The 27,374-nt window shown below is 37.1% G+C and overlaps 1 protein-coding gene across 1 annotated transcript in view; it reads right to left on the reverse strand.

Annotated features, from left to right (window-relative positions):
• SLC26A7 (solute carrier family 26 member 7) overlaps positions 1-27,374 on the reverse strand; it is a 70,725-nt gene that overhangs the window by 31,778 nt on the left and 11,573 nt on the right. The window contains exons 2-6 of the mRNA XM_010312461.2: positions 22,563-22,673; positions 17,543-17,715; positions 8,995-9,159; positions 1,891-2,043; positions 399-481 (exon numbers count right to left, since the gene is read on the reverse strand). Of these exons, the coding sequence (XP_010310763.1) occupies positions 399-481; positions 1,891-2,043; positions 8,995-9,159; positions 17,543-17,715; positions 22,563-22,673 (685 nt within the window). The remainder of the gene's footprint in view (positions 1-398; positions 482-1,890; positions 2,044-8,994; positions 9,160-17,542; positions 17,716-22,562; positions 22,674-27,374) is intronic.

Below are 27,374 nucleotides of genomic sequence, written 5' to 3' on the forward strand. Positions count from 1 at the left end.
TAGTAATCCACAAGCCTTATCTCATTGCAAGTCCTTTCTGCTACAATAACCCAAGGCAACCCTCAAAAAGCAGGCTGCAATAATCTTGTAGGGAGTGCTCTGCCTTCCTGTCATATATCCATCAGCCATCATCAGGTACTTAGCACCTCCTTTTTATTCCATAAAGTAATAAAAAAGCTATGAAAATGTACAAGAAAGTCTGCATTTTTACGATGATATCTATACAGATATACCTTGTTAACATGGGATTGAATTGTGAGAGAGAATTTGAGGAGGTTGGAAATGAACACAATAGATTTTTACCATTTCTTATTTCAGAAAACTACTTTGACCCCTTCAGAGACTGTTCTCAGAAGTAAACATATTTAAAAGCCACAAGCTAATAAAAAACACATTACCCATCAGGAATATGTCCCACAACTTCTAGCCCGTAGACGTATTCCATATCGGCATAGTAGCAAGCAACGGATGTAGCAATTATCTATTGATTCAACACAGGAAAAGATGTCATGTTTCTATTGCTTTTAGCTCCTCACATGGTCCCTATTATTGCCATACCTAAGCACAAGACAGTGTTCATGCATTTATCCTTAGATCAATCCAGAAAAACAGGGAAATATTATTACAAAATTTTTTGCAAATGTGGAAGACAGTCAAACGAAGATCTGGACACAATAATGAATTTAGAAAAGATGGCTGAAGAAGGACTATGGTGGAGTTTGTACGTTCTAAGTTAATGAAAGGGATCTGTACAAGTCTCTTTAAAGCCTCAGGAACCTTGCCAATCAGTGTCCAAACTGCCTCTATGCAGCATGTGCCCTAGACCACTGCCATTCACGTGAGTAGCTTAAAATAATACATAAATTTAGGTGCTCCTGAGTGGTCTGACTCAGCTGATGTTCTCTGAGCACATCTAATCCAGACTGGCAGTTTCGACGTCGGCACAAAACACAGCAGAAGATGTGGCTGCATCTTATTTTTGTGTTCCAGCAGGTATAAATCGTGCTGAGGGAGTGGAAAGTTTGGCCCTGAGGACCTTCAAACTCACTTCTCGTACTTATGAGATGAGCACACAAATTCCAATAGAACAGGCACAGGTTCCAGCCTATGATCCTCAGTTTGCTGGTACGTTTTTTCCAGTATTCTTTAAAAGGTAACACAGGAACAGATCATAGAGCAGGGACCAGAACCACACTACCTCTTTTTTCCAGCATTTTGACCAAGAAAAATTATTCTTTTGTAAATAACTTTTTTCCAGCAAAAGAAGAGTAATTGTGATGATCCACTCTGAAAAGCATCTGCCCTTCAGTTTTTTTATTTTCTTTTTAAGGTCTGGGGAAAACCAGAAACTTTCTGTCCTGGTGCTGATTATTTGACTACAGCTTAATCTTTAAAGCAGGGATTTACAATGCAATAGCTAATTTCAATGTAGTCTATACCATGTGAAAGGAAAACTGTAAGTAAAATTACAGAAAGCAATAGCATAGCTATTTGACTTTGTTGCAGATAAATAACAAGCAACATCTAAGCCACAACAACCCAGCACAAGACTTGCCTGGAGTTACAACGTGCCAGTTACTTTTCATTTTCTATTTCAAACTTCTTACACTTTAACATTCTAGGCTTCACGTTCTTGTGATTATGTAAAAAGTAGTAAACACATGAAAAATATTATACAAATTGGGAACGTATGCCACTTCTTTCTTAATTATTTAGCCAAACTGTTTCCTGTTCTTACATTTAACATACAGCCATGAACATTAGCTATCCATTTAATAAGTGGCAGGTGTGGCTGTGGGTAACTATAGACAACATAGTAAACTGCAGCAGATGAGTTGAACCACTGAAAGCTTTGTAAGCAAAAAGTCTAATATTTGATTTTGTACTTACCAAAAGTAGATCGATGGGAAGAACAACTTTAATGTTTCTCTGAAATTTCTCATTCAGTTCTTTAACAAGAACGAGCACCACAATGCTCAGCAAGGAAAGAAGTAAAGCCTCCAACTGAACTGATCTGATATTCTCAAATATGTAGGCATAAATCTACAGTGAACAGCAAATAACAATCACAGATCAAAATATATATCATTTTGGGTCACATGCTATGGCATATTCTACACAACCTCAGGCATCCTAAATAATCTGTGAGGGCTGAATCAATACTGCAGGAGCTGGGTTTTCTGACAAACTGGCCCACACTTAATATTTTCCAAGGAAGAAAATCACCAATTTACTATTACTACAGACATTTGAAAACTCAAAAAGATGCACCAAATATTTGTATATATGAATTTACAAATTTTTATTGTAGAAGCAAGCAAGAAAATTCCAGTAAATGTGATATGTATCCCTTTCTTAGTCAGTCTCATTAAATTCAGTGAGATAAATGAGCGTTGCACAAAAACGTTGAGACAAGCTTCCATGCACAAAGATTTCTTTTCAGTGTCCATAGCTCATAACATCCATCAACTCTAAAGTAAAAGTTACTTCTGAGGAAAAAAAATAAAAGACAGAAAGGAGGGGGAAAGAGAAGGAGAGAGAGGAAGAACGAAAAGGGAAAGAAAAATGCAGTAGTGGCTGGATTGGAAGAGAAGCAAAAGGAATCTTCTTAGATGAGTATCCTCTTCAGGACATCTTCTCCAGTGCATGAGGGGGTCCATCCAAACATTTTTCCAGAATAACTGTATAGCTTCAGCAGGGCGCACTCAGTCTCCCTGTTGGTTGCTCTTGCCCATTACACAAAGAGTGCTCCGTGGAGCACGCTTTGATCAGGTCCAGATGCTGCACACCTAATTAGCTATCAATCTTGTGTACATATGTTATTGGCTTTTAAATAACTAACATTATCTACTAAGCCCTGTTTCTTTCCTTAGTATAAACTTACAAGTTAAAAGCTGCAGAGCAAGACGTATAAAGAGGGTAGGGGAAGAAGGGGAGATCCACACACCAGCAGCAAGTGCTTTCCAGGGGAAACTCTCCACGGCAAGGTGCAGGAATTGCAGGTGCAAGGGTGCGAGGGGTGGGGCACGCTGGACCACAAGGTTCAAAGTCCTGCAACAGCAGGATGTTGGGGAATGGCTACATCGCTGCACGTGAGAGGCAGGTTGCAGGGTTAAAAGAGAAAGAGGAGACTGGACCAGAGGTATGGAGCTGCAAATGGGAGGGCTTCGGCTTTTCAAAGGTTAAGGTGTGGTGCAACACGCTGTAAAACATGGTTAGAAAAATATAGTTGGGTCTATGATGAAGAAAGGAAATATGGTCTTGAATATAAGGAACATGTGGAATAGAGATGTGGAACAGGAATAGAATGACCAATGGTGATGACTAACAGAGACCTCTGATGATGAATACAGACTTAGAAGAATGCAGTTGTCTTCACACCAGCACAGATGACACAGTGAACCGTAATTTCAGTTCTGCTCTGAATTTGAGGGTCCAGAAAATGAGGCATAAATCAGTATGATAACAGATTAACAGAAAGTAATTAAAACAATTACAAGTTTATTGGAATGGTTAGACAGGCTGAAGAAAGCTAGAGGGAACTTCTGTCCCGAAAAACAAAGAAATAATGAGATCCCTATCACAAGTTATTTTCAGGTCTCATGAATAAAAGCAATAGTCTATTGCCTGGAGGAATAAAGAGGCATGAAAATGGATATAATACACATGCTTACTAAAGCTGCAGGGGTAAAAAACAAGGGAGGCTCAGTTACTTGAATTCTGCATTTATATTCTGGGAACTATTGTGTAGCCTGACAGGTAAACCATAGAGAGAATGGAAGTTAAAATCTAGGATGTAGATTTAGACTGCATCACAAGTAACTTCTTTTTAAACCACAACATTAAGGATAATAAAATCAAGCAACTGAGGCTTGAAATAATATTTTTTTAAAAGGTGTTTTATCTGGCAACAACTAAGACGACCACTAAAATAAATGAAAAGTGACACTTGTAGTTTTAACAAAATAAAGATTAATCATTTTCTGCCCTAGAGAACCTATTCTCAAATACATGCATATTGCTAACAAGGTTTGACAGTTTGGAGCTTAAATACATATATTTACATTGGACAGGAAAAAGTACTAGAAAAATTATCTTAGGAAAGAACCCTGTTCTAGCAGAAAGGTGGTCAATATGATGATAAATTTTCTTTCCACTGTCACTTCTTGAAGAGATGATGCTCATTTTGAAGAATGAGTAAATCAAAATAACTTCCTGATTTTTCCTCTCATCCTTTCTAAGAATATTTTCATAATCTACAGAGGAAAAAAAAATTTAAAAACCTAAAAATGGTTGCAGAAAAAGAGACAAAATGTAATTTTCCTCACAAAGAGTAAAATTTAGTCCAGTCCTTTGAAATTTAGCCCTTGGACTTTTGATTAAGGATGCACAGCAACAAACGTTTCTCAGAACCCAGTAAAACATTTTAAAATCAACTTATTAAATAATATGATCTATATATGTCATAAATCTGAAGAATGGCAATCACATAGTTTTTAACCACATATTGCTCCACTGTAATCAGACAATATGTGGATTGTGTCTTGTGTGGCTTAGAGCTAGTCTCTGTACCCATAATTTTTCCAAGAATGCATTTTCAAGAAAGCACAGGACTTGGCTCAGTGCCCAAGCAGAAGCTGTGATTCATTAGGACAAAAGGAGACAATCTGGAAATCTATATTGCAAACTGTGCCCACAAACTCACCAAAGGCTGAGCTAGATCTATGGTGAAGTGGTAAGAAAAGGGAAGAAATGGATTGATTCCTAATTGTCAAAGTCAAACAGATGTGGGCTTGTTTTGAAATGAGTAGTGTCTATCAAATTGTCAGCATTAGCTATCTGTGTTTATGGTATTTAATTTCTTTTTCCTAGACAAAGTGAGACATAAGATTGGGTGAATAAATATAATTTTAATGCAGTATTACAAAGAAATATGCCTAAGCTTTTAGAATTTCTGTCTTTACAAACTGACTAAAAAAGAAGCTTCCATTTAATTTTTAAAATATATAGCCAAATCTTGTAGACCTTTGTCACAGCTTTTTCAGACTTCGTAACAAATATTTTATATGAACTGCCTAGTGTATTTGGTGTTTCTCTTCAGATCATACCCTTTGGTATGTAGCCTATGTCAGCCAATAAATGAAAAAGAATGGGACCACCTATGCTTCATGGCTCGTACGAGTTCAGTAGCATCAACAGTCCTATTCCCAAAGTGTCTGTAGTACACTGAAACAATTCTGGCAGTAAGACATAAATATTAAATCAATTACAATGTCAGACTAAAGAGCTTCCACTGACTAGTCTGTTCCCAGGTAACCGTTCTCTGCACACCTAAAAATACTCATTTCATGCCATTACTGGCAAAGCCAGGAGACCATTTCACAAACTACTCACAGGCTCTTCAAAAAAAGAGCGTGTGGCTCTTGACACGAGTGTGGTTAACATATACTACAGCTATCTCTCTATACTATACAGTTCACACGTTATTCTGTCCACTCACTTACTGTACTCACCTGAGGTGAAAATGTAAATCCTAAATGTAAGCACCTAAAGCTCAAGTTTGTAATAGCACTGACATCTGGTTCGAAAGAAATATTTATAAATGTTTTCATCACAAACATCATTATGAATTGAGTATTTTACATATGCTGATGATGCAGTTGCTCAAATAATTTGGAAATTCTGTAGTGGAATTTCGTTTGATATTGCAGTGTAGGAAGCAATTTTTTGTGTCATATAATTAAAAAAATTTCAAAAATACAGCAATATTAATTGAGCTGTTTGCCTCTTGGTTTTTTTTATTTTTATTGCTAGTTTTGTGTAAAGATTTTTAATGGAAATTATCTGGCAATATTATGAGGAAGCAGTGAACATTTTGGCAACTGATGTAAATTTGCACGTAAGTGAAAAAAGCAATATTCTAACTTTGCACACATATATATACAGACACTGAACGTCCCTATTCTCATGGGAAATTAATGGCTTTGAGTTCTATTGTATTTTCATATACTTTTGCAGGGTAATAATGAACATTACAATGATATAAATTCTAGAAAGAATGTGTATTCTGATGTAATGATGAAATCCTCTGAGTTGTTTTTTTTAAATATATACATGAAAAGCCAAAAGATTAGTTTTAAATTAGTATAGAGGCTGAAGCAAACAAAATAATTAAAGGAACATATTAGTTAAAACACTTAATACAGTTTAACAGTAGATGACATAATTGCATTTTGAAAAATGTCTAATTCTGATGTTTGTTGGAGAAATACATCACACCGTGGGAAAAATGTACAGGTAAATGTATAGAGAACAAACTGGGGGAAAAAAAGGGGGGAAAAAATGGACTGATAGCAGGGAACAGGAAGGTTTTCTCAGCTAATTGCAGCACAACCACAAGGATTTTGTAACAAACTTGCAAAACAACCACAAAAGACCCTGTTTTGCAAAGTAGGTTTGTTACATTGCAGGAGTACAATTTGCAGTGCTGCATTTTCTCAGAAACTTGTGGAAGGATGAATATATCTACAGATGGATAAAGGGCAAATATAAATATGTTTTTCTGTTTTCAGATACTATGTAAAACTTGACACTTTTCTTGTCCCTTGTAAAATTTAGATCTCATATGCAGTCTTCCCTCACCATTTTTCACCTTGCCTTTCCCATTTCTAAAATATTAATTGGTGCTGCAATGTGCAGCTCAGTTGCAGTGTTACAAACCATGCATGGAGAAAATGAAATTTAATAAATTACATAAACTATGTCTAAACACAAAAATCCTGCAGGCTCAATGTCAGTGTAGTAGATTTGTTCTCCATATACAAAGTTCATTTTTACATATTTAATCATGATCTCACTTGCTATAAAGAATCCATTTCACTGGCTTGCTTTACTTTCAACTCTCCTATCACACTTTATTAAACATTCTTATTCTTGCTTTGCCAACCCAAAGGCTGCCTGAGGCAAAGCAATCGGCTTTGTGAGTGGGAGGTGTTTTGGAGTGCAGAAAAAAACCAAACCTTAAAGCAAAAATACCAGTCTTTGAGTTTCAAGAATTTGTAGTAAAGAACATGTCTGGAGAGACATGCTAAATTTGCCTTTCACTCTCTTGTTACATATGCACACTAATATATATGTAATTAGTATAATTTTCATATAAAACTACCAACAACAACAACAAAAAAATTGTGAAAATATAAATCTGGTGCTTCTGATTGAGATACTGGATTACTTCTTAAAGTAATCCATAAGTCTGAACAGATACCAGAAACCTTTTAAAATACCTGTGTGGTAAAATTGTCCCTTCTAAATATGGAGACATTTTTGTTATTCCTTTAAGTTGTTGTTTGTTCATTTGTTTTCACACAATTCTACAGAGCAATTCAGAACCTTAAAAAAATCAAGAAAATTTTTCTTTGGAAAATGTTCGAAGGGGTTTGATTTCAAAAGTGAAATGAAGGGCAAAGAACTTGTTTCAGATACATTAAAAAATACAAGGGATAAGGGAATAGATTTCTTTCAAAGCATTTGAATGACCTCATTTATGATATCATCAGCACACCAACGTGGAAATATTTCCTCGTATCACTGCTGTTCTTTATTATTGCTCATAATATATGTTTTGATTATGTCTTGGCTGTGGTACTTAATACCAGTCATCTCTACAAGATGACAATATTCCTATATGTAAGTATAGTCTCCATGGAAACACCATGAGTAAGAAGCTAGCCACAGTTTATATTAAGTAGTATTTATGAAAAGGTTTTTAAAGAATTAAAAAATATTTTAATATATGATGAATCATTTGTAACAGTCTCACAGGCCAACTGACTACTCATAAAAATAGCTATGACACTTTTTTAGTTCTGTGCTTACAAGATAAATTACTTGTGTTTATTACATGACCCTAATTCTCATTAATAAATTGGTCCTGTAAAAAACTTACCAATCCATACAAAATGTTATCAAATTAATAAAATACTATGAAATAAGATTCTAAAAAGCAACATCATCTTATCACAAAGTTCACATTAACAAATTTCCCAAAATAATATGAAAAAATAAAGAGCAGAGAAGTGCAAGAAAATATAGTCAGTGCTTTTAAATAAGGTGTCCTTATTTAGTTGCTAGATGAAGCCTCACTTCATCTGGTAATCGATTCATTAATTGCTATCAGTGCAATGTAAATATCACCTCAGCAAGTAAAAAAAAAGTTTTATTAGGAGCAAAATATCATTTTGACAGATACTATTGTAATACTATTAATGCTTCTGATAAGAGATTATTCTCACAACCCCTAAACTCAGGGTTTGCTGGAATAAGTTACCTTAAAGAATATGTTCCCATATCTTTTATGCAATAAGATTATACAACTTTGCCCTTTAAGGTTTTAGCCAACAGTATCTACTTTCCAAAGGGAGTAACCATGAGACTGTTTGAAAAGCTGTATGCATTTTATAAAAACTATCTAAAGCTGTAGACTTGCTGTGCTTATGGCAAAGCAATATCATGTCATAAAGCAGTAACAGATCTAGGGTAATTTTTGCATAGGAGATCCACAAATCATGGGTCATGTTCCTTTTACTACAATGATGGTCAGGTTACATTCAGCAAAATATGAGGAAAATATGTTTAGAATGACATTTGGAATATATCACCATATAACCTTCCCACATACTGATCCAGAAAGACTGAACCTTTCCTGTAGAGGTATGTAATTTCTCAGGCTAATGAATTAAATTGCTGATGGTGCAATACACATTTTAAATTGATTACTGTATCCTTTCAAAATAAGACCCATTCCTGCTAATTCTTCATCAGGTTTTCCTAACCTGCTCTTACAAAGAGATCTAGCAAGATGAAGGTTTTGGTATTGCATCTTACATTCATTCACACACATGCAAACAATTTCTTACACTTATATATAGCCAAATAGTGTAGTTATTTAAGAAAATGTTAGCTAATGGAATAAACCATCTCTTTTGCTGAACTCACATGAAAAAATCCCAGTGGTCCTGATATATACGGCATTTTCATTCCCAGCAGATACTTCACTTGTGAAGTCACAACGTGTGTAGCTGCTCCTGTTGTCATCGCACTTATCACTGGTTCTGTTAGCAAGAAAGTGGCACTGCCCAATTGCAGCATAAACATCGCTACCTAAAAGGCAAAGGTATGCATATCAGCAATTATAATAAAATGCAGCTTCCTGGTGATAGGACCTTTCAATAAACTGTAAGATAAATGAGATCAAGCTAAAAAGGCAGAAGTCCTTTGAAGGACTGAAAATGGAACCCATTGAAGCTCTGTGGGTTTACCTGCATTCTTATTCACATCACTAGTTTACCAGACTCTAACATTAGTTTAGTAACAAAAGCAGGCTCAGAGAAACTGACTTCATGCAAGGCTTATTATTCTGTCCTGCTTAAATATGTGAGCATGATAAACACTATAAAAACATCAACTCAACACAGCAACATGAAGTAAAGCAACTCAAAAGGTGACGGTGGTGCTAAGACTCATTCCTGCTCCAATACTCAGCCTGAGTAGGCAAAGGGCCGTATCATGGTCCAGCTTACCGATTGCCAACTTGACAATATCGGTATTCCCAACGTTAGTAATTTCAACAGCTACCCAATTTATTAGGTGCTAAAACTACGGAGATAAGAGTCTCACGGTGAAAACCCCGTCATCCTGCAGAGCCCTGCCCTTCCCCAGGCTGCTGCGCCATGAGTTTTCCCTTCCCATGCAGTCACACAACTGCTTTGCTCCTCCAGTGGACCCTTAGCCTCCTGATATCCCACTGACCTTGCGCATACTGTTCAATATACCATGATACTTGATGCTCTCATGCTACGATATCATAATATTAAATATGTCAAGTACCGCCAGTCCACTACCTCTGGTTACATCAGCTTCATACACTGAGATTTCTGTTTTTGCAGGTATTCAGGTAAGGGAGCAAGAGAAGTTGCTTAGATGTTGAAGGATATAAAAATATTTATCTTCTTTACAGAGAAACAGGGACGTTTATGTAGTTACATGCCCTGTATGAACAAACTTTATAAACTTATAGTAAAAGTAAACTATTTTAAAGACTTTTAAAAACTACTCCCTGTGCATTTGAGAAATACTTGAACTAACTTAAAGTTATACAATCAGAAAATTTGAAACAGTAAGAAAAATTCAACATCCAATTTCATAAACACAATCTCATATACAAACCGGATTTCTCTGCCAGAAAAAAGAGTAAACTTTGGCTCAGTTATATTTGACCTTGAAGATTATTTCAGCTTTGTTGCAGGTTTTACAGAAGTTATTTCAGAGTACAGGCATATAATGAATTCTAATCCAGGAATCTGGGCTACATCTGAATCTACAGCTATTGTAGATACTTCATAGGAATGTAAGATAAATACTCAAAGTATTGTTGTGTACTACCATGTTTTCTCCCCTTATCCCAGTCTGCTATCACTCTTTCCCTCTGAAGAATGAGATTTGGGAGCTCTTAATTCTTTGAACAAGGTTGTTACATACCTATAGATACTACTGTGGTTAGCATAACACTTAATCCTATTCTGATCCATATTAAGATATTAAGTTACATTTAAATTAACTCCCCTTACAATGAGTTCTGCAGATTCATTAGATAAAAAAGCAGTTTCTTACTTCTATAATCTTTTGCATTTGCTATCCTTCTGCCTGAAAAGTTACATGCTCTTGGCACAGAGTTGTTTGTTACAATACTTTCCAAGAGGATTATTTTGTGTTTACCATACTAAATATCATCCTTTTGGAATACACCAGTCTTCTTTATTTTGCTTTATTTTGTTTTGTTCAGAAGCTAAAAGCTTCATTTCCAAATGTTATCATTCTTTATGCCTGAACACCATTTATTTTTTCACCATAAATCTCACCTGTGTGCAGTGAGCTACAAGTATAATAGCACAAAAGAAACAAAAATACCAAAGTGAGTGGCTTTTAATTTACCACAAAAACCTCTAGTGAGCAATTTCCTCTTCCTTCTGAGAAATTAAATCTGAGATTTTTTTTATATTTCCCACTAATAGCATGTGAATGGCTCTGTACTATGAACAATCAGAATATTGATTGCCATTCCAGATTGGACCCTAATAATGATAATTACTGTTAGACCCTCAGTGAGTAGTAATTTAGTTAGTCAGGCCAAAAACCAGTAATTACTAACTTCAGATATTTTGTTTAGCTGTTTGTTCTAACACTGTGCCTATTCATACATCTAAAACAATGTTCACAGCAGCAAGGTTCAATAAGAAACAAATTGTCCCTTCCATAGTGAATTTTTGTTTGTTTTCTAAGATCAGTTTGTATTGTATGGATGTGAAATTTCTAACTGTGTAATAGATGAGTTTCCAGAGAATGAGATGGATGTTTATTTAGCTCTGGGTTCAAAACCATGGAGACAATTCTGAAGTACACAGTATCACAGAGAAATATTAGTTAATATTATCATTTCAGAGAAAGTTATTACAGTCAATTACAGGGAAATGGTGCCATGATTGCAGAACTTAGCAACTCCAGCATCACTCTTATATTAACTTTTTTTTTTTTTTAACTTTAATCTTTTTTCCTTTAAATCTTCAGCATTTCAGGGGGATGCAACCCTGCTTCACAGGTAGTAACTAGAAGGTCACATTTCAAATAAATAGACTTTTAATTGTTTGTTTATAACCATGGGTTATGTAAAATACATCCAACCCATGAATATGGTTTCAGGTAGACAATTTCTATAGTCACTCAGTTAAACAAGCAGCAGCCTACACTGGTCCCCCATCTCTTACTGCAGAAGGAAGCTCAGGTCTTCCAGAAACAATGGCAATGCTTCATCAGCATGTACATCCTACTCTTTATTGACAATATAGATAAATAAATATAACATGCAACCATCTATCTTCCACAGTGAACAATGAAACAACCAGAAAAGAAAACAGAAAAACACCTGGGCAGGCAGGCATAATTTTCAGCATAAGCTGGTACGGGAAATTCCTGCTGTCCTTGCAACATGAGTAATGTACAGAAACTTCTTAGATGAAGAGGAGACAAAAAGTTGCTTTGAAACAAGCCTCCCTAATCTAGTTGCATGTGAGTTTTCTTGACAGATATACTTAATATTTTTAGCATTTATACAGGCCCAGATCAAGTCTTCAGTTAACCCGCCATGGTCAGGAACAGACATACAGCTCACAGCTCGGCTGCCACTGCTTTTTGCATAAACACCATTTGAAACTAAGCTGAGCTGACAGCTCACGATTGCATCATGTTGTGTTATGTCATAAAATCTTTCACCCACTAAGCAATAACCAAAATGTAGAAGGTTCAATATTCTTAAACAAATTTCTAATAATCTACTTTATCCTTGCTGTGGTCACGATGCAGGTTTCCCATCTTATTTTCTGATATATTGTATGATTTTTCTTCCTTCTTGATGCAGAAAAACTACAGGGAAAACTGACAGTGAAGTGTCAGAACAGCAAAAACATAAAATTAAAAAAAAAATACCAAAGGCAACTAGCTTTCTCTTTTCATTATTTGTACTAACATTGGGCTTTTCTTAAATTGTAAAAGGAACAAAATTTTCATATATTTTAGGATTGCCTCCATAAATTTTCATTTTTCAAAATTTAGTTCCTAGGGGTTGAAGGAATATTTCAGAGAGAGAACAACCACAGGAACAAAAATGGTTTGAAAGGTGCATGGCTACAGTTTCTTTGTGCAGCTTTTTCAGTACTTCACACTATGTTAAAAGGCTCGTTAAGAAGTAACTTTCTTGAGATTAATTTTGCTTTCACCAGGTATACGGCCTTGATTAAATTCACGTGAATGAAATCAGGAGCTGTCATAGAAAGGAAAAAAAAACAACAAAGGAGAAAGTGAGGGAAAGCAGTCTTGAGTTAATGCACAGCAAAGGAGAAAACATCATGGAAACAAATTATAAAACCAAGTGATTAGACATAAGTGGTGGAAGGTGGGATTTCTAAAAAAAATTACAGAAAAAAACAGTAAAGTTGAGAATGGAAGAAAGATAATGCAAAGGGAACTTTACTTGCAGCTGTATTTACTGCTCCATAATTTTACCCTGACAAGTAGAAGAGAATGAGGATTTAGCCAGGAGAAGAGAAATGAGTAAAAGCAAAAGGCCCTCATGTTTGTTAATGCAAGCCCTTTTGGTTCTTGTCCACTTTCAATTGTTCAATACTATCCTGCCATGACAACGTGCTCAGGTTATTATTGTTTAAATTCCACTCTCACTGTGTAGTCAATCTAACTTTATGGCCAGTAAAAATTTTTGTCACAAAGCGGGCACTTTGGAAACCACTCATCTCAAACTTTCTGTCCACAGTAATTGAAAGGCTGGTATCATGTTACCTGCTGCATGAATGCAGTTTTGGAGAATGAATTTTAAACCTCTCAAAACTCCACATTCTGGAAGGTGAGGGTTTTTTTTCAGCGTTAAACTGAACAAAAAGTGGTGGTACTCTTTCTGTATGGGCTAAGAAGATCAGGTCAGCCACAGGGAATATCTCTTGGAAGGAAACAGCACAGACTGTGAACGTCTCATTTAGTATGTTGTATTGGTTATCTCAAAAGCAGAGGTTGCAAACGTGAAGACATCTATGGAACGTGTGGAGACTGTAGTCAGACATGGACAGTTCAGCTTGTCTGAGTCACCAACTTAAAACTCTTTTTGGCCTGTTTCAATAGACAATATAATTGGGAGCTTTGAATTACAGCTCTTAAGTTCATTGTGGGTGGCTTGAAAGTGGTTGGTAGCTTCTGATGGTGCGTGGAGTGAGCTTTCCTCACTCCATGACCTGCAGACGACTTCTTTCCGTGGTCTTTCTGGACTAGCACATAGCATGCTGTACCATAATTGTGGGAACCAGGACTCCCATCCAGCCTAGTTGTCCTTTTCAAGATACAGACTATGTGCCTGCAAGAAGTTATTTCCACTGTGAAAGAAGAATAAAGTCTTCCTGATTATCACTGTATAATAAAGACTTGTGTTTGTACCTCATGAAAAACTACGTATAACATAGAATAGTGCAGCATAATTTTCCCCACAGGGAAACAAAGCTTTGAATATTAGCCTTACAAAAACACACTTCATATTCAAATGTGCTCCTTCATTATTAAGCAAACTGATAATAGACCATATAAATTTGTACTCCTGATAACCAGAAACATTTTTTATTTCCAACACTGTACATCAGCAACTAATTATATGTAAGTTTTTAATATACAGTAGCTGAAGAACTTACCAGTAAAAATGTAGAAGGTTGGAATGTAATAACCAGCTATTTCTCATTTACAGAAGAGTAGCAGAACTGAAATCTGTAGCACTGCAGTCCTCAAGAGAACAAAACTTTTTTTCTAGGATAAAAATTACTTTTTTTCTCACTTTGAACTGCAAGCAGCTTTCCTCTATCTATTCAGCAAATTTAATGTTGAATTTCAGTTTAGTATGTTGAGGTTTTTTTATAGACACATATTTTTATGCAAGTATTCTTGTACATATAATGTACTAATAGGAAAAAATGAAATCTTACCCAAAAGCTTTTTCTGAGGGTTTTTTGATGCTATAAAGGCATCATCCAATTCTAATTACAAAATTCTTACTTAGGCATTTGTTATGTTCTGCCATCTACTCTCCCCATCAATACCTCTGAGGTATTTAATATCAGGGAATAACTTCATTAACCTGATTAGTTTTCCATCCCCTGTTTATAGAGTAGCAGTTACACAAACATAAAAAAAATTGCATTATACCTTCCATTGTGCTTTTAAAAATGAAATTGTCTCTGTGAATGCATTATATTAAATGTTTTTGGTAATTACAGTTTTTATTTTATGTTTACTTATTTTCTATTTTAATACTATGTTATCTTCATTAGAATGCCTCTTAAGATAACTAAATATCTTCCCTCTTTTATGAACACTTGCTCAAACATTAGATTTAAAAAGCAGTTTAGGAATCTGAAATTAATTACTTAGGAAAGAAAAGTTAGGCAGCTAAATCTCAAATTTCAAATCTTATAAACTCTACCTATTCTTGTCTGATGATAAGAAACCAGTTCTGATTTATTTCATGTCTAGATGGCACTGAGATTCACAAAGCCTGCTCAGAGCTTGCCTCACACACAAATGCACACTTAAGGTCTTGGCAAAATACAAAGCAGCCAACAGCAGTTCATCTAAAAACCACACCTCTTCCCTTTGCCTTCCTTCTGTGACTCACTATTTTGTATGTTTTTTCCTTTTCTTTCTTTAAGATTATTTGCTGATTAGTGTACTTAGCCAGGATACTGGAAAAATAGTATCAAATTGCTGTTCTGGCCAAGGAGGTTCAGGTCTTTACCTACTCTTTCTAAGAAGGAACCAGCTGTTTTGGAGAGGGATGTTTCATCCTTTGTGTGGCAGCTGCCCAAGGTATGGAACAGTCATAGCATCAGTCATTTTTGTGTTATTAGTGGCTGGTTAGAGCACTTCATTTTGACTTTTTTCAGTATAAAGAAGAAGTCTTATAGTAGACACTAGAAGCCAGGTCTGCTCCCTTCCCAGAGAAGTACCATCCCAACTACCAACTACACTGACATTTCCACTTCTTTTTGTATTTCAGGATGTCTTCAATGGAAAACTGTTGCCTCAAAATGCATCACATTATTCTTCTTGTCCCAGAATACCACATCTACTCCAGGCTACTCATTAATTTCTAATTTAATCTGATAAGTAGAAGCAGGTCACTGACTTAGCTCTCCATTACCAGCAAGATATGGCCTGTCAGCTTATCTGGGAATTGCAGAAACAGTTAGCCAAGAGAATGGAATTGTGATGAGTAACATGGATTCCCACACTTAACAGCACTTGGGATGATGGCAAAGTTTAATCGCAGCCTTGATTCAGACTTTCACTTGCATATCGCATATCAGTAGCTTCAAGGCGCTCCTCTAGGAAATAAGTGTTTTAATCCGGTCTCTACCCCTTAAACTCACATAAAGGACTAGTGGCAGCACTACAAGCCCCAGCTGTATTAGTATGACTCTAATGCAAGTGACATTACTGACCTGGAAGAGGAGCCCATGCATGTGGCACAGTTCCCTATCAGACCTGCTTTGAAGATGCAGGCAGAGGATTTTCTAGTTCTTCTCATTCCAGTCAGGCTTAGACAGGACACAGGCTGAGATAAGTCAGCTGGTGCAGCTGAAGGTATATGAAAAAGCAGAACTTTTCAGAATTAAAGTGTAAATGGTCCAGAGGATTTACACACCTAATGGGATTCTGCAGCAGCTAAGTAAGAAATTTCTGCATCGGATTTTGAAGTGAGATCAAATGCAGGCACCAGCTTCCCACTTGAGGCATTTTGGCCTTTAACACTCAAGCCTCTCTGGGAATGACGTAAGAGGTTGTCGGGCTGTAAGCACAGCACTCCCAAAGGAAGAGCTCTGTGCGTGCTCAGAGGACTCTGCTGTTACAAGCACCCTGCACACCATGCAGTGTTGTGTTGTGCACACTGGTGCAATGGGAGAGCACATGCAGCAGCCAGGCACAATCAGCATCAGCTCTACTCCGTGTATTGTCCGTACGGTTTCCCGCATGCTGCTGCCACTAGTCATAATTCCGTAACCAATAAAAGAATGAAGAAAATGCAACAGAAATGACCATGTTTCTTGATATTTCCTACTGACTAACATAAGCACGTGTGCCGCCAAGTGTGCGCGTCACTGGAGATCCCATCCTGGGCTCCTTCACTCATCCTCTGCACAGTAGAGGGATCCAAAGCACCAATTGCAGGGATCTGGGTTTCTTTCAAGAGGCCAGGTACCCAGGAGGTGTTGCAATGTCGAGTGCTGGAACATTTCTTCCATTTTAATATTTACAAGGAAAGAGGGAAGCCTTCTTTGAAGACCTAAGCAACTGGCAATGGATAAAAGGAACTCAGTGCTTGTGGTCAGAATAGGAAAAGAGAAGAAATTTAAAAGACCTCAGATCATTTGAATAAGCTTTGGAGAATATTTTGAAGACATCTGGTTTACTAATTTATTTCGATTTAATGATGGGTGTGTGAACTATAAAGAGAATTTAAAGATGTTTTCCCTACTGTTTTTAATTATTGAATATTGTATAGTATTTCTCTTCAAGCCAAGAGCAATAGAAAACCTCAGGAATATGTCAGTGCTTACCAGGAGCTAATTCATGTTTTGTTTCTAAAGGAGAAAGAAAGGGAGCACCAACAGCAACTGAATATTGTATTAGAGCTGACTGAATGTGGTTTTACTTCATATTGCAACACCCTAGGAGCATGTATACAGACAATTACTACATCTCAACAAAGGAGCAGCAAATTCTTAAAACACATTAATCTCATCATTCATAAACATCCGACCAGACCCATGGTCAGTTTTTCTCAGAGAATTTAAAAAAAAAAAAAAAAAAAAGTATTACAAAAGTCATAGCTGTCACAAATGCAATGCATTAGTAGCACACAGAATATGTGTTTGCCACCGACCTGAATGATTCCTCCTAGAAATGAAACTGCTGCTGCAACTCCAATCCTCTGCATTTCAAACTCCGATAGGCCCAAAACTCCTGAATTATTGTTTGTAGTGAAATTAGTGCTGACTGAAGGAACAAGACGCTCAACTGCGTTGGCAGATATTAAGGAAGTCAAAGCAAAAGTTCCTATAAAAAAAGCCACACATTAGTCACCAACAGTTCTATATCTGTATGTACTCATCACTCCATTTTGTGCATTTCTGTCCTGATAGGAACAATTTCTAAGGTAATCTTTCTATGTAACACACATTTCTTCATTTAAAATACCATTTGTACAGGAGAATTAAATGTAATTTATTTTTTTTTATGACCACATTCATTTAGACATGTTCATGGAATCACAGAATACCAGGTTGGAAGGGACCTCAAGGATTATCTGGTCCAACTTTCTTGGCAAAAGTATGTTAACAAAAACATGTTAACAAAAGAGGTTCAAACACAACAATTCACAATGTTTTCAAGTTTTCAGAAATGCTTTTAACTCATCCTGGATATGATGAAACAGCTCTTTGTCTGAGAATCCCAAATGTTCACCATCCCAATTACTATGGCAATTAATTCACGCTATATATATAGTTCCTAGCCCATTATAGTTAGCAGATGTGTAAGTCCAAAAACTCAACAGGCTGCACTCTAATAAATGGAGGCAGATTATGAGAGAAACATTTATTTGCTGACAGAGGTAAAGCAAGTTTAATGACACACAGATAAATAAGGATGATAATTCAGTATTAAAAAGCACAAACACATTCATGCAGAGCTCTAAGAGCATAAGAAATGCCCTACTATGTCAGACCAATGGTCCATCTTGCACAGTACTCTGCCTCCAGCTGTGGCAATTGGAGGTGTTACCCAGGGAAAGCACACATCCCTGGTAGTTTTCTGCAGGCCATTGCTTTCATAATCCCCTCAGCATTCATAGCTGTTGTGTTAGGGAAGTACATCCTTATCTGGCCCTTTTACATTTTGTTTATGGACTAGCACTCATGAATTTGTCAAAGCTTTGTTTGAACCTGCTTGTATTTTATGCCTCCACAATGCCCTCTGGGAGCAGGTTCCAGAAGTTCGCCATCTACGGTAGTATTTTCTTTAATCTATATGTTAAAAGTCTTTTAAAGTGATCTCTCACCAGTTTCATTGAGGTCTTCTTATTTCTGCTGTTGCAGGACTTCGTGAGTGCAGTTCTACCGTCACCTTGGCCTTCATAGAGTAAACCTCCCAGCATGAATTCCTTGGGAACCCGCCAGGGACACCTCCACCCTGAAAAATGACCACTACGTCCTACCTTTTGCTTCTTATTCTTTAACCTGCTAATAATTAATAAAAGGACGTTTCTTCTATCACAAGGGCAACTTAATTTCTTTAGTAACCTTTGGTGTGGAACCTTATCAGTAGCTGTTTGACTGTTCTGATATCTTATACTCAAAAGTATTTCCTTTTTCCATGTGCCTACTGACACTCATACAGTACTCGAGGAGGTTATTGAGGTAGGATTTTCATTTACAGGAGTCATATTAAGTCCTCTCCAATAGATTCTGATTATATATATCTTTCATATTATCTTATTTTTATTATAGAGAGGTCTGCAGTTCCCAGGATTCCCTCCAGAGCCCTTCTGACAGTGAAATTACACTGGTAACTTGACAATCCTGTGGCCTTGTCACAGAATGTCCCTGTTAGACCTTAGACAGAAAAGTGTCCCAGCAGTCTCCTTCCCGGTGTCGCAATTTTGATGTATTTAAAGAACTTCTAACTACCAGGTTGATCATCCTCTCCATGGCATTCTTCAAATTCCTTCTTTTAGCCTTCTAAACTTCCTGTATGCTTCTGACCTGCCACATTTCATGGCTTTCCTGCTTACCTCATTTGGCCAAGCTTTCTATTTTACATGCACCAAACTCTTCCCTATGACAGTCCCCTTAATTTTCTCATTGAGCCATGAAGGAGGTTTTTTTGATCACATTTCCTTTTTTGAATCATGATACACATTTTACCTGGGCCTATAATACATTTTTTTCAAGCAACACTGAGGATAATTGTAGGTATTTTGCTTTTCAGATTGCTCTTTTTTCTTTTAAACCTGTTCTCTTATTTTACTTAAAAAATAAAAGTTTACATAAAAATAGATTTGAAAACAGTTTACATAAAATTATATCTAAAATCAAAGATCTATATGTGGTATTATGACAGATGAAGCTGTCTCAGAGGATGATCCAAGATCAATTATATGCCAAAAACAGTCAAGAAAAAGGTGTAGAGGTTAGTTGCTCAGGTGAGTAATCTTTTAAAGTAGATCAGCTATCTCACAGAAGAGACATTTCAAGTGAGTAAAAGTTGACAGAACTGGGCCATTGATGAATTTTCCATTTCATATTAACATAACTGACTTCACTAACAAAAGGCACTTTTATAGCCTGTATACATATGGAGAGCCCCGCTGATCTTACAGAAAATGCTGGTAGGTGAAGAGGTTGTCACCAATGTACATGAGGAATTACGGTGCAGTTGGGGATCTGAGGCAGGCAGTATAGCTCCAGTTCAGCCTGCACCCGTAACGCCATAACCGAGGCTGGTGGGACGTGTGCATGAGATTTCTACTGAAAGGATCAACGGTATATGTCACACACATTTATTTAAAAAATTGTTCATGACTGCAAGAGAACTGTTTTGTTGCCTTTTTTTTCTTAAGATTAAATTCTAGAACAGAAACCTGTGAAAGGAACAGGTTTCCACACCAAGGACTGTGCAGGAATCCGCAGCCACGGAACTGTGGGACTCGGCAAATCATTCTCTGTATGGTATTCCCTTGCAAGGATAAAACATCAAACTTAACAGCCTGTACTTACCCATTTTATCATCTGTTTTCATTACTAGAATTTATGTCAGCCAGATACTTATTTGTCTACTTTCCTACATATGATAATATGATGGATTCTTGTCTTCCTAATAATCTTACACCAACAAACTGCTGACAATACACTAAATAATTCAGTTTTGAAACAGCTTTTTAATATAGCTACATGTTTTAATAAGTATACTAATCTATCTTTACTCAAGAATCAAAATTATTTGCCAAATTCTAAATTTTCCCTTTTTTCAAATGCTTCTCTTTTTTACACAAACTGAATACATTCCATCACTCATAACAGCATCCACAGACCCTTCCTGGACATCAAAAGGCTCAAATACTTTCTGTGCCTCAAGGGAAAACAAACTTTCAGCTTGCCTTTTGCTCTCAGACACTTTATAGATGTTGAGCAATTTTTAATAATTTAACTGAATATTTTTGAACAAAAAAAGGTGCTTAAAATATGTGTCTAACTTCTTACTGAAACATTGCATACACTCGGTATACACATAAGCAATCAGATTCTGCAGAATTCATTTTGTGTGTGATTGCCCAGAACCATCTCTCCTCCTTTCAGGAGTTTTTCTCCTCCACAAGGAAAACACGCCTCCTACCTGTTCAAATCTCCTGACAACCACAGAGGTCACTTCCCTTTACCCAGTCCTACCATTCTTTACTATTGGGCCTGTCTCATCCCTCCTGCAAACTTCAGAGACGACCCAGTGCCCACTACTGCACACCAAAGAATTTGTGGTTCAATTTCATGAGTATTATTTCCAATTTCCATCCATAATTTGGTTTCTTTGGAGTCAGAAACAGAGCATTCACCAACCTATTAGGAGATCAAAGTCATCCAACTCTTGCAGCTGCTGTTCACTCTGCTAAGGGTAAACAAGTAACTCATAACTACTAGCATAGCAGTCAGGGAGCACCTTTTGCTACTTACCTGACTCTGCAAGTGGACAGCAGTTGTACTGAAGTCATCAGGAGAATCTCTAGCTTTAAGCTCAAGATGAGCTGGCAGTGTGCGCTTGCAGCCCAGAAAGCCAACTGTGTCCTGGGCTGCATCAAAAGAGGTGTGACCAGCAGGTCGAGGGAGGTGATCCTGCCCCTCTACTCCCCTCTTGTGAGACCCCACCTGGAGTACTGCATCCAGCTGTGGGGGCTCCAGTACAGGAGAGACATGGAGCTGTTGGAGAGAGTCCAGAGGAGGGCCACGAAGGTGATCAGAGGGCTGGAGCACCTCTCCTATGAGGACAGGCTGAGAGACTTGGGCTTGTTCAGCCTGGAGAAAAGGCAGCTCCGGGGAGATCTAATTGCGGCTTACCGGTACCTGAAGGGGCCTACAGGAAAGATGGTGAGGGACTGTTTGCAAGGGCATGGAGTGATAGGACAAGGGGGGAATGGCTTTAAACTAAAAGAGGGTAGATTTAGATTAGATACTAGGAAGAAATTCTTTACTATGAGGGTGTTGAGGCACTGGCACAGGTTGCCCAGAGAAGCTATGGATGCCCCATCCCTGGAAGTGTTTAAGGCCAGGTTGGATGGGGCTTTGGGCAACCTGGTCGAGTGGAGGGTGTTCCTGCCCATGGCAGGGGGGCTGGAACTAGATGGTCTTTGAGGTCCCTTCCAACCCAAACCATTCTATGATTCTGATACAATAGCAGGTAATAGGCACAGAAAGCTTTTTTTGTAAGAAATGCAGGATTTATGTTTTAGACAGGTGAGAAGTAATGTGTGTTTTCTATGGTTTAAGAAGCAATCGAGCCTTTTTCATTCCTGTTTGCACAGAACTTGTTGGCTGAGCCCTTTGTTAAAATCTTAGCCTGAAGCAGATTTCTAAAGTAGAGTTAAAATACAAAAGCCCTTAGTAAACTACATTTATAAAGGAAGCGTCAATGCAATATTAAATTATAATGGCAGTATTAACTCCAATATATTCTTAATGAGGCTCTTTAAAGTACTATAACTGGCAAAAAAAAAGTTGTAAAAAGAAGCACAAAACCATCTTACTTCTGTTTAGTTTTAGATAATTTTCCTTCCATTGATCTTATAACAAAAAAAAAAAAAAAATCAGTTTCCAATTCCTTATTTCTGAAAATTTTTTTAGCAAATAGTCACTTACCTGTCACAACATGACGTCCCATTCCAAATATGGCATAAATAATGACAGGGAAGAAAGAGCCATATAAACCAAAAACCGGATGGACTGAAGACAGAACCGCAAAGGCCAGCCCTATGGAAAGTTAAATGGAATTACTTCACTATATGAAGATAAAACTGTTCTGCATTAATTTTTTTTTAATGAGGAAATACAATTTTATTAAGAGCAGGGAAAAAACCATCTTCATTTACAAAAACCTAGAGCATAAACCAACTACTGTACAATGAAGATCAGGAAGAACTGTGGAAGGTTTTTCGTCTATTATCTGCCATCAAAATCCTCACGCTTTCTTGAGTCTTTGTCACCAGCAGAAACAAATGGGTCACAGTTACAATCTATGGCACCAGCTACCATGTTTCCAGGTTGTCTCCATCAGTGGTTCCAAATATTTTTTTAATAGACAGTCCTCACAGGAGGAGGCAGCACCATTTCACCCCCATCCTCAGAAACACAGGTTTCAAACTGCCAGGGCTCCAGAGGATCAGATGGTTATTTCTTCCAAACAGTTCAAAACCTATAATTTTGGTTTGGATGGAGCCCCTTCAGTCTCATTTCTTCTAATTTATTAAACAAAAAAATATTGCAGAGTCCATTGTCTTTAGGTGCCTGGGGGGTTTAATCCTTTAGATATTAACTTGTTTGTTTGTTATGTAAAGCTGTCAGTCCAGAAACAGAAAGTAGTTGACTTTCATGTTGAGATGGAGACTGAACTGAATTGGTTAGGATGTAACTTTACAGACTTATTAGTTATCTTCATTGTTTAGCTATAGAGGACAGTATCCATCTTTTTCTTAGAAAGCCTCAGAATATGCCAAGAAATCATCTGTCAACAGAGACATTCCTGCAAAGCAGAGCTTTGGTTGCTGTTCAGCCTTAGATACCTAAGTCAGACTGTGCTTCAGACCAGCAGCCTCTACTGTCATTTCACCGTTTTTTCTCCTAGAAACTAAGAGTAGGAGGAATTGCCTGGCAGCCTTGCTCCACAAATCTTGGTGAATACCTTGTCATGCACTAGGGACGACAGGATTGGTTTGTGTAACACAAAAGGTGCCTTTCTGAAGTCCACCTTCAACATGAGGGACCAGCCTAAGCAAGTGTATATGTGCGTGTATTGGGAGAATGACCATGCATGGTCTGGGACAGAGGTGATTCAGATCTATGAAACGGAGCTGCCTTCTGTCTACATTTGAATCTCCAAAGAAAATTAAATGTGCAGGATTAATTGCTCTCACCAAACTTTCCTGACTGCTCCAGAAAACATTTTTTACCTAAAACATTGGTGTATGGGGTTTTAAAAATATGGAGAGTGCCAAAGAGTTATCTTTGCTTATAGGCTTTCAGTGGCAATTCTGAACATTTTGATTCAAGAGCTCTCTTCTTGGATTTGGATTTGAGTCTGTAACAAAGAGCACATAGTGGAGGGAGGCAATAAAATGCCAAAAGGCCAGAAATGTCAAGTTCCCTGTGAAGCAGACAAGGACTAGCAGTTCACCTGTTTTTAGAAAAAAATCACGGTGAAGGTTCTGCTGAGATGGATCTTACAGGATCATCTGCATCCACACTTTGCTTAGCAAAGTAGCACTATCAGTTGCAACTTGGAGAGGAGAAGAGATATTTGAAAACATCTGTTTTAAAACTTCTTTGATGCCTTCTTTCAAACAGAAATGGACTTCATTGCTCTTTTGCCTTTTAATTACCATATCTACTGATCATCACTTCTGTTTTTTTCTCTTAGCACACCATTATTATGAACCAGAAAGATCTTTGAAATTATAGCTCTACATCCATGTTCACATGATCACTATATGCAAAAGAAGATTCTGACCCAAGAGCAACACAGAAAGATGTGTTTGAGGAGAATAAAAACAGCACAGGAGAGAACTGCATGACCCTATCCAGATAAAAGTGAGCAGTGGGGAAAAAATGGAGAAAAGGAGACAGCGATTTTAAAGTCTTGTTCAACACTGAAAAGCTCTTCTATTATAACCATTTGTTAGTAGAATACCAGTGAGATATTCCAGTCTTGCAAAAAAGCATTATGCAAGGCTAATTTATTTTACTCCCCAAAAAGTAAAGGGACCAGCAAAATCTGTACAACTTCAGTCACACTTTAATTATAACAGCGTAACTGAAATGAAGCGACCTCTCGGTGTGGACAAGCAGAAGGGAAATACACAAGATTCAGTACTGATTGCTGAGACAGGTATGTACTTTACAAGCACTATTGGGAAGAGGTCTATAAATCCCGGTTAAGATGATCTGCAAAATTCTTTATGTTTAAAATACTCATTAAATGAAAGAAATTCTCTAACACTAAACCACAGAATTACAAATATAGAACATTTTCATCTGAAAACATTCCTATTTCCAAAAATTCCTATTCACACACCGCAGAACAGCTACACAGTGCATAGACAACTCACCTTGGTGAGTTCCTTTGCATGCTCTCCTCCTTGCATTTTTTTTCAAATACTTGGACTCCATCAGTTATTGCAAGGGAAGCACAAAAACTCCCTCTTCGCTAGGTAAGGTTAACAATTTTGAAAGATTTGTTTTGAAACATCAAGTTCATTTTGCAGAAAACAGATTATGTTAACATAATTTTTAAGTTTGTGCTTCGGTTGTGTTAATTTTGGACTTGAAGTTTTCCTTATAAAATCTACACGGTTCACTTTTAATAGGTTTTCACCCTAAGTAACTTTATCACTCAGTTCAAGAGGAGGTCGGCTTAGAAGTTGTACAAAACAAAACTGAAGGGTACAGTAATACACCGCAGGCTAAGCTAAAATATTTCCAGAAGAGGGACTACTAGCTCTTTTACTATTCAGTATTTCCAATTAATCCAGGGTTAAGAACAGTATATATTGTTCTTTCCTCTCAACATTTACAAGGAAAACAAGGGTTCAGCTACCGCAAAATATTCTGTCACCATCTGGCTGTAAAAACCCGTTCTCACTTCTCTACATGTGTTTACTTTGGTTTTATGTTTCCTAAGACCTTCTGAATCTGAAACATTTGACAATTATGGCCAGACTGTGTTTGATCCAGCATAAACTGTACATGTTGTGGGTAGAGCACAAGAAGCTCAACCCAGCCCTAGATCACGCACACAGAAACTGTGTCAACATCTCAATTCAGCTCTCTGAACAGAGCTGAGGGGAACAGAGAGGCGCAACCTGAATGAACCCTTACGGGCAGAAGAACTGGCTGACAGAAATCTGGCATGAGTCCTGTAAAACTATGGAAAAGGTGTTACCCTACCCAGCAAACATCCAGCATCCAACAGGAATTTTGCTTTACTCACAGACTTTCCGATGAGAAATCTCTCTTGTTTACAGGCAGATAATCTAAACATAAATCCGACCCTTGTTTTTGCCCTTTCACGGTCTTTTTGTATTAAGTTTCCAGAAGCAGTGTCTCATTCTTTTCACGGTGAGGTCACGGCAGTCAGGACAGAGCTAAAATTACCAGCCTTTGACTCTAGTCCTGGCTCTGCTTGTTAGCTTTTTGTTCCCATGACTGAAGAATGTCAATCGTGTGCAAGAGCAGAGGGGCGTTATAAAACAGAATTAGTAAAGACTTCAGGCTTTCTGATTAGGCGTATAATGTTCAAAGGTTCGAATACTTTTAAAGATATGATCAGTAGTATATTTCAGCTCACTTCATTAATTTTCATATTAAACTTTGCTACAATGCATTCCATATGCTCAAGAACTAGTCAAAAGACAGGAAACATTATTTTATTTTTTTCATTCCAAACAGTAATAATACTCAAAAGAAGTAGATCAAAAAATAACGATCCCACATAATCTTCACTGGTAATATGGAGAAGCCTCCATTGCAGTGACATTAAGGTTTTCAAATAAGAATATAAATTCCATGGAAAGAAATGCAAACAAAAAATGCATAGTAAGTTCAGATACAGTACATTAATATTGTGGTTCTTTCTTTTACCTCCTTATCATAAGATAACATTGTGCGACAAAGCCTCATTGAAAGCCGTGCTCTCTGACTAGCACCAGATGCTTAACAGTCCTCTGGCATGCCGCACTGAAAAGCAAGAGATGTTGCACCACTGTTGGTAAATGTCAAAGGCAGATTATTACAAAATGACAAGCTTGATAGAAATAGGAACAAGGCCAGGTCCTACCACAAGAGAAAGGTCTCGGTTTAAGTTGATAGTTTCTGCTAATTAGGCTAGTGCCAAAACTACAGCAATAAAAAAATATTTTCCATAGAAAGAGCTGCAAATCTCAGAGTACGGTCAACTAGTTAACAATTTTCTCCATCTGGAAATACGCTCATGATACAGACATATGTTCTGAGGAAAGCTGCACCATGTCTTTTGGAAATATGATATGCAAACCAGAAATTTAAATGAAGAAGCAGGAAAAGTAGTAAGTCTATAATTAATCTGAGGAGTTTCAACATTTGTATCATTTACTATTTTTATTTACTGTGAAAAGCTATAAATTTAAAAGTTTTTCTGGTAGTGTATATATTCAAATAAATTTTGTTATTGTAACCTTTTGTTCTAATTTGATTATATTAAGATGGTCAGACCACAAGAAGAATGAAAAATGTAAAAGCAAGATGGGAGGACAGATTCTGAGAAATGTACCATAAATCTTTCACAGTCCCCACAATGTTGAGTTGGCAACCACTCTCTCTTTTTTGAAGGATGCTTCAGTGCAGTTCCTTCTCATGCGTCTCCTTCAGTCTGGTGAGAATTAAGCATCTCAGCTGTATTAGTCATAGTACCTGAATTCACAG

Source organism: Balearica regulorum, chromosome 2 (assembly GCF_011004875.1).
Source record: "Balearica regulorum gibbericeps isolate bBalReg1 chromosome 2, bBalReg1.pri, whole genome shotgun sequence".
NCBI lineage: Eukaryota > Metazoa > Chordata > Aves > Gruiformes > Gruidae > Balearica > Balearica regulorum.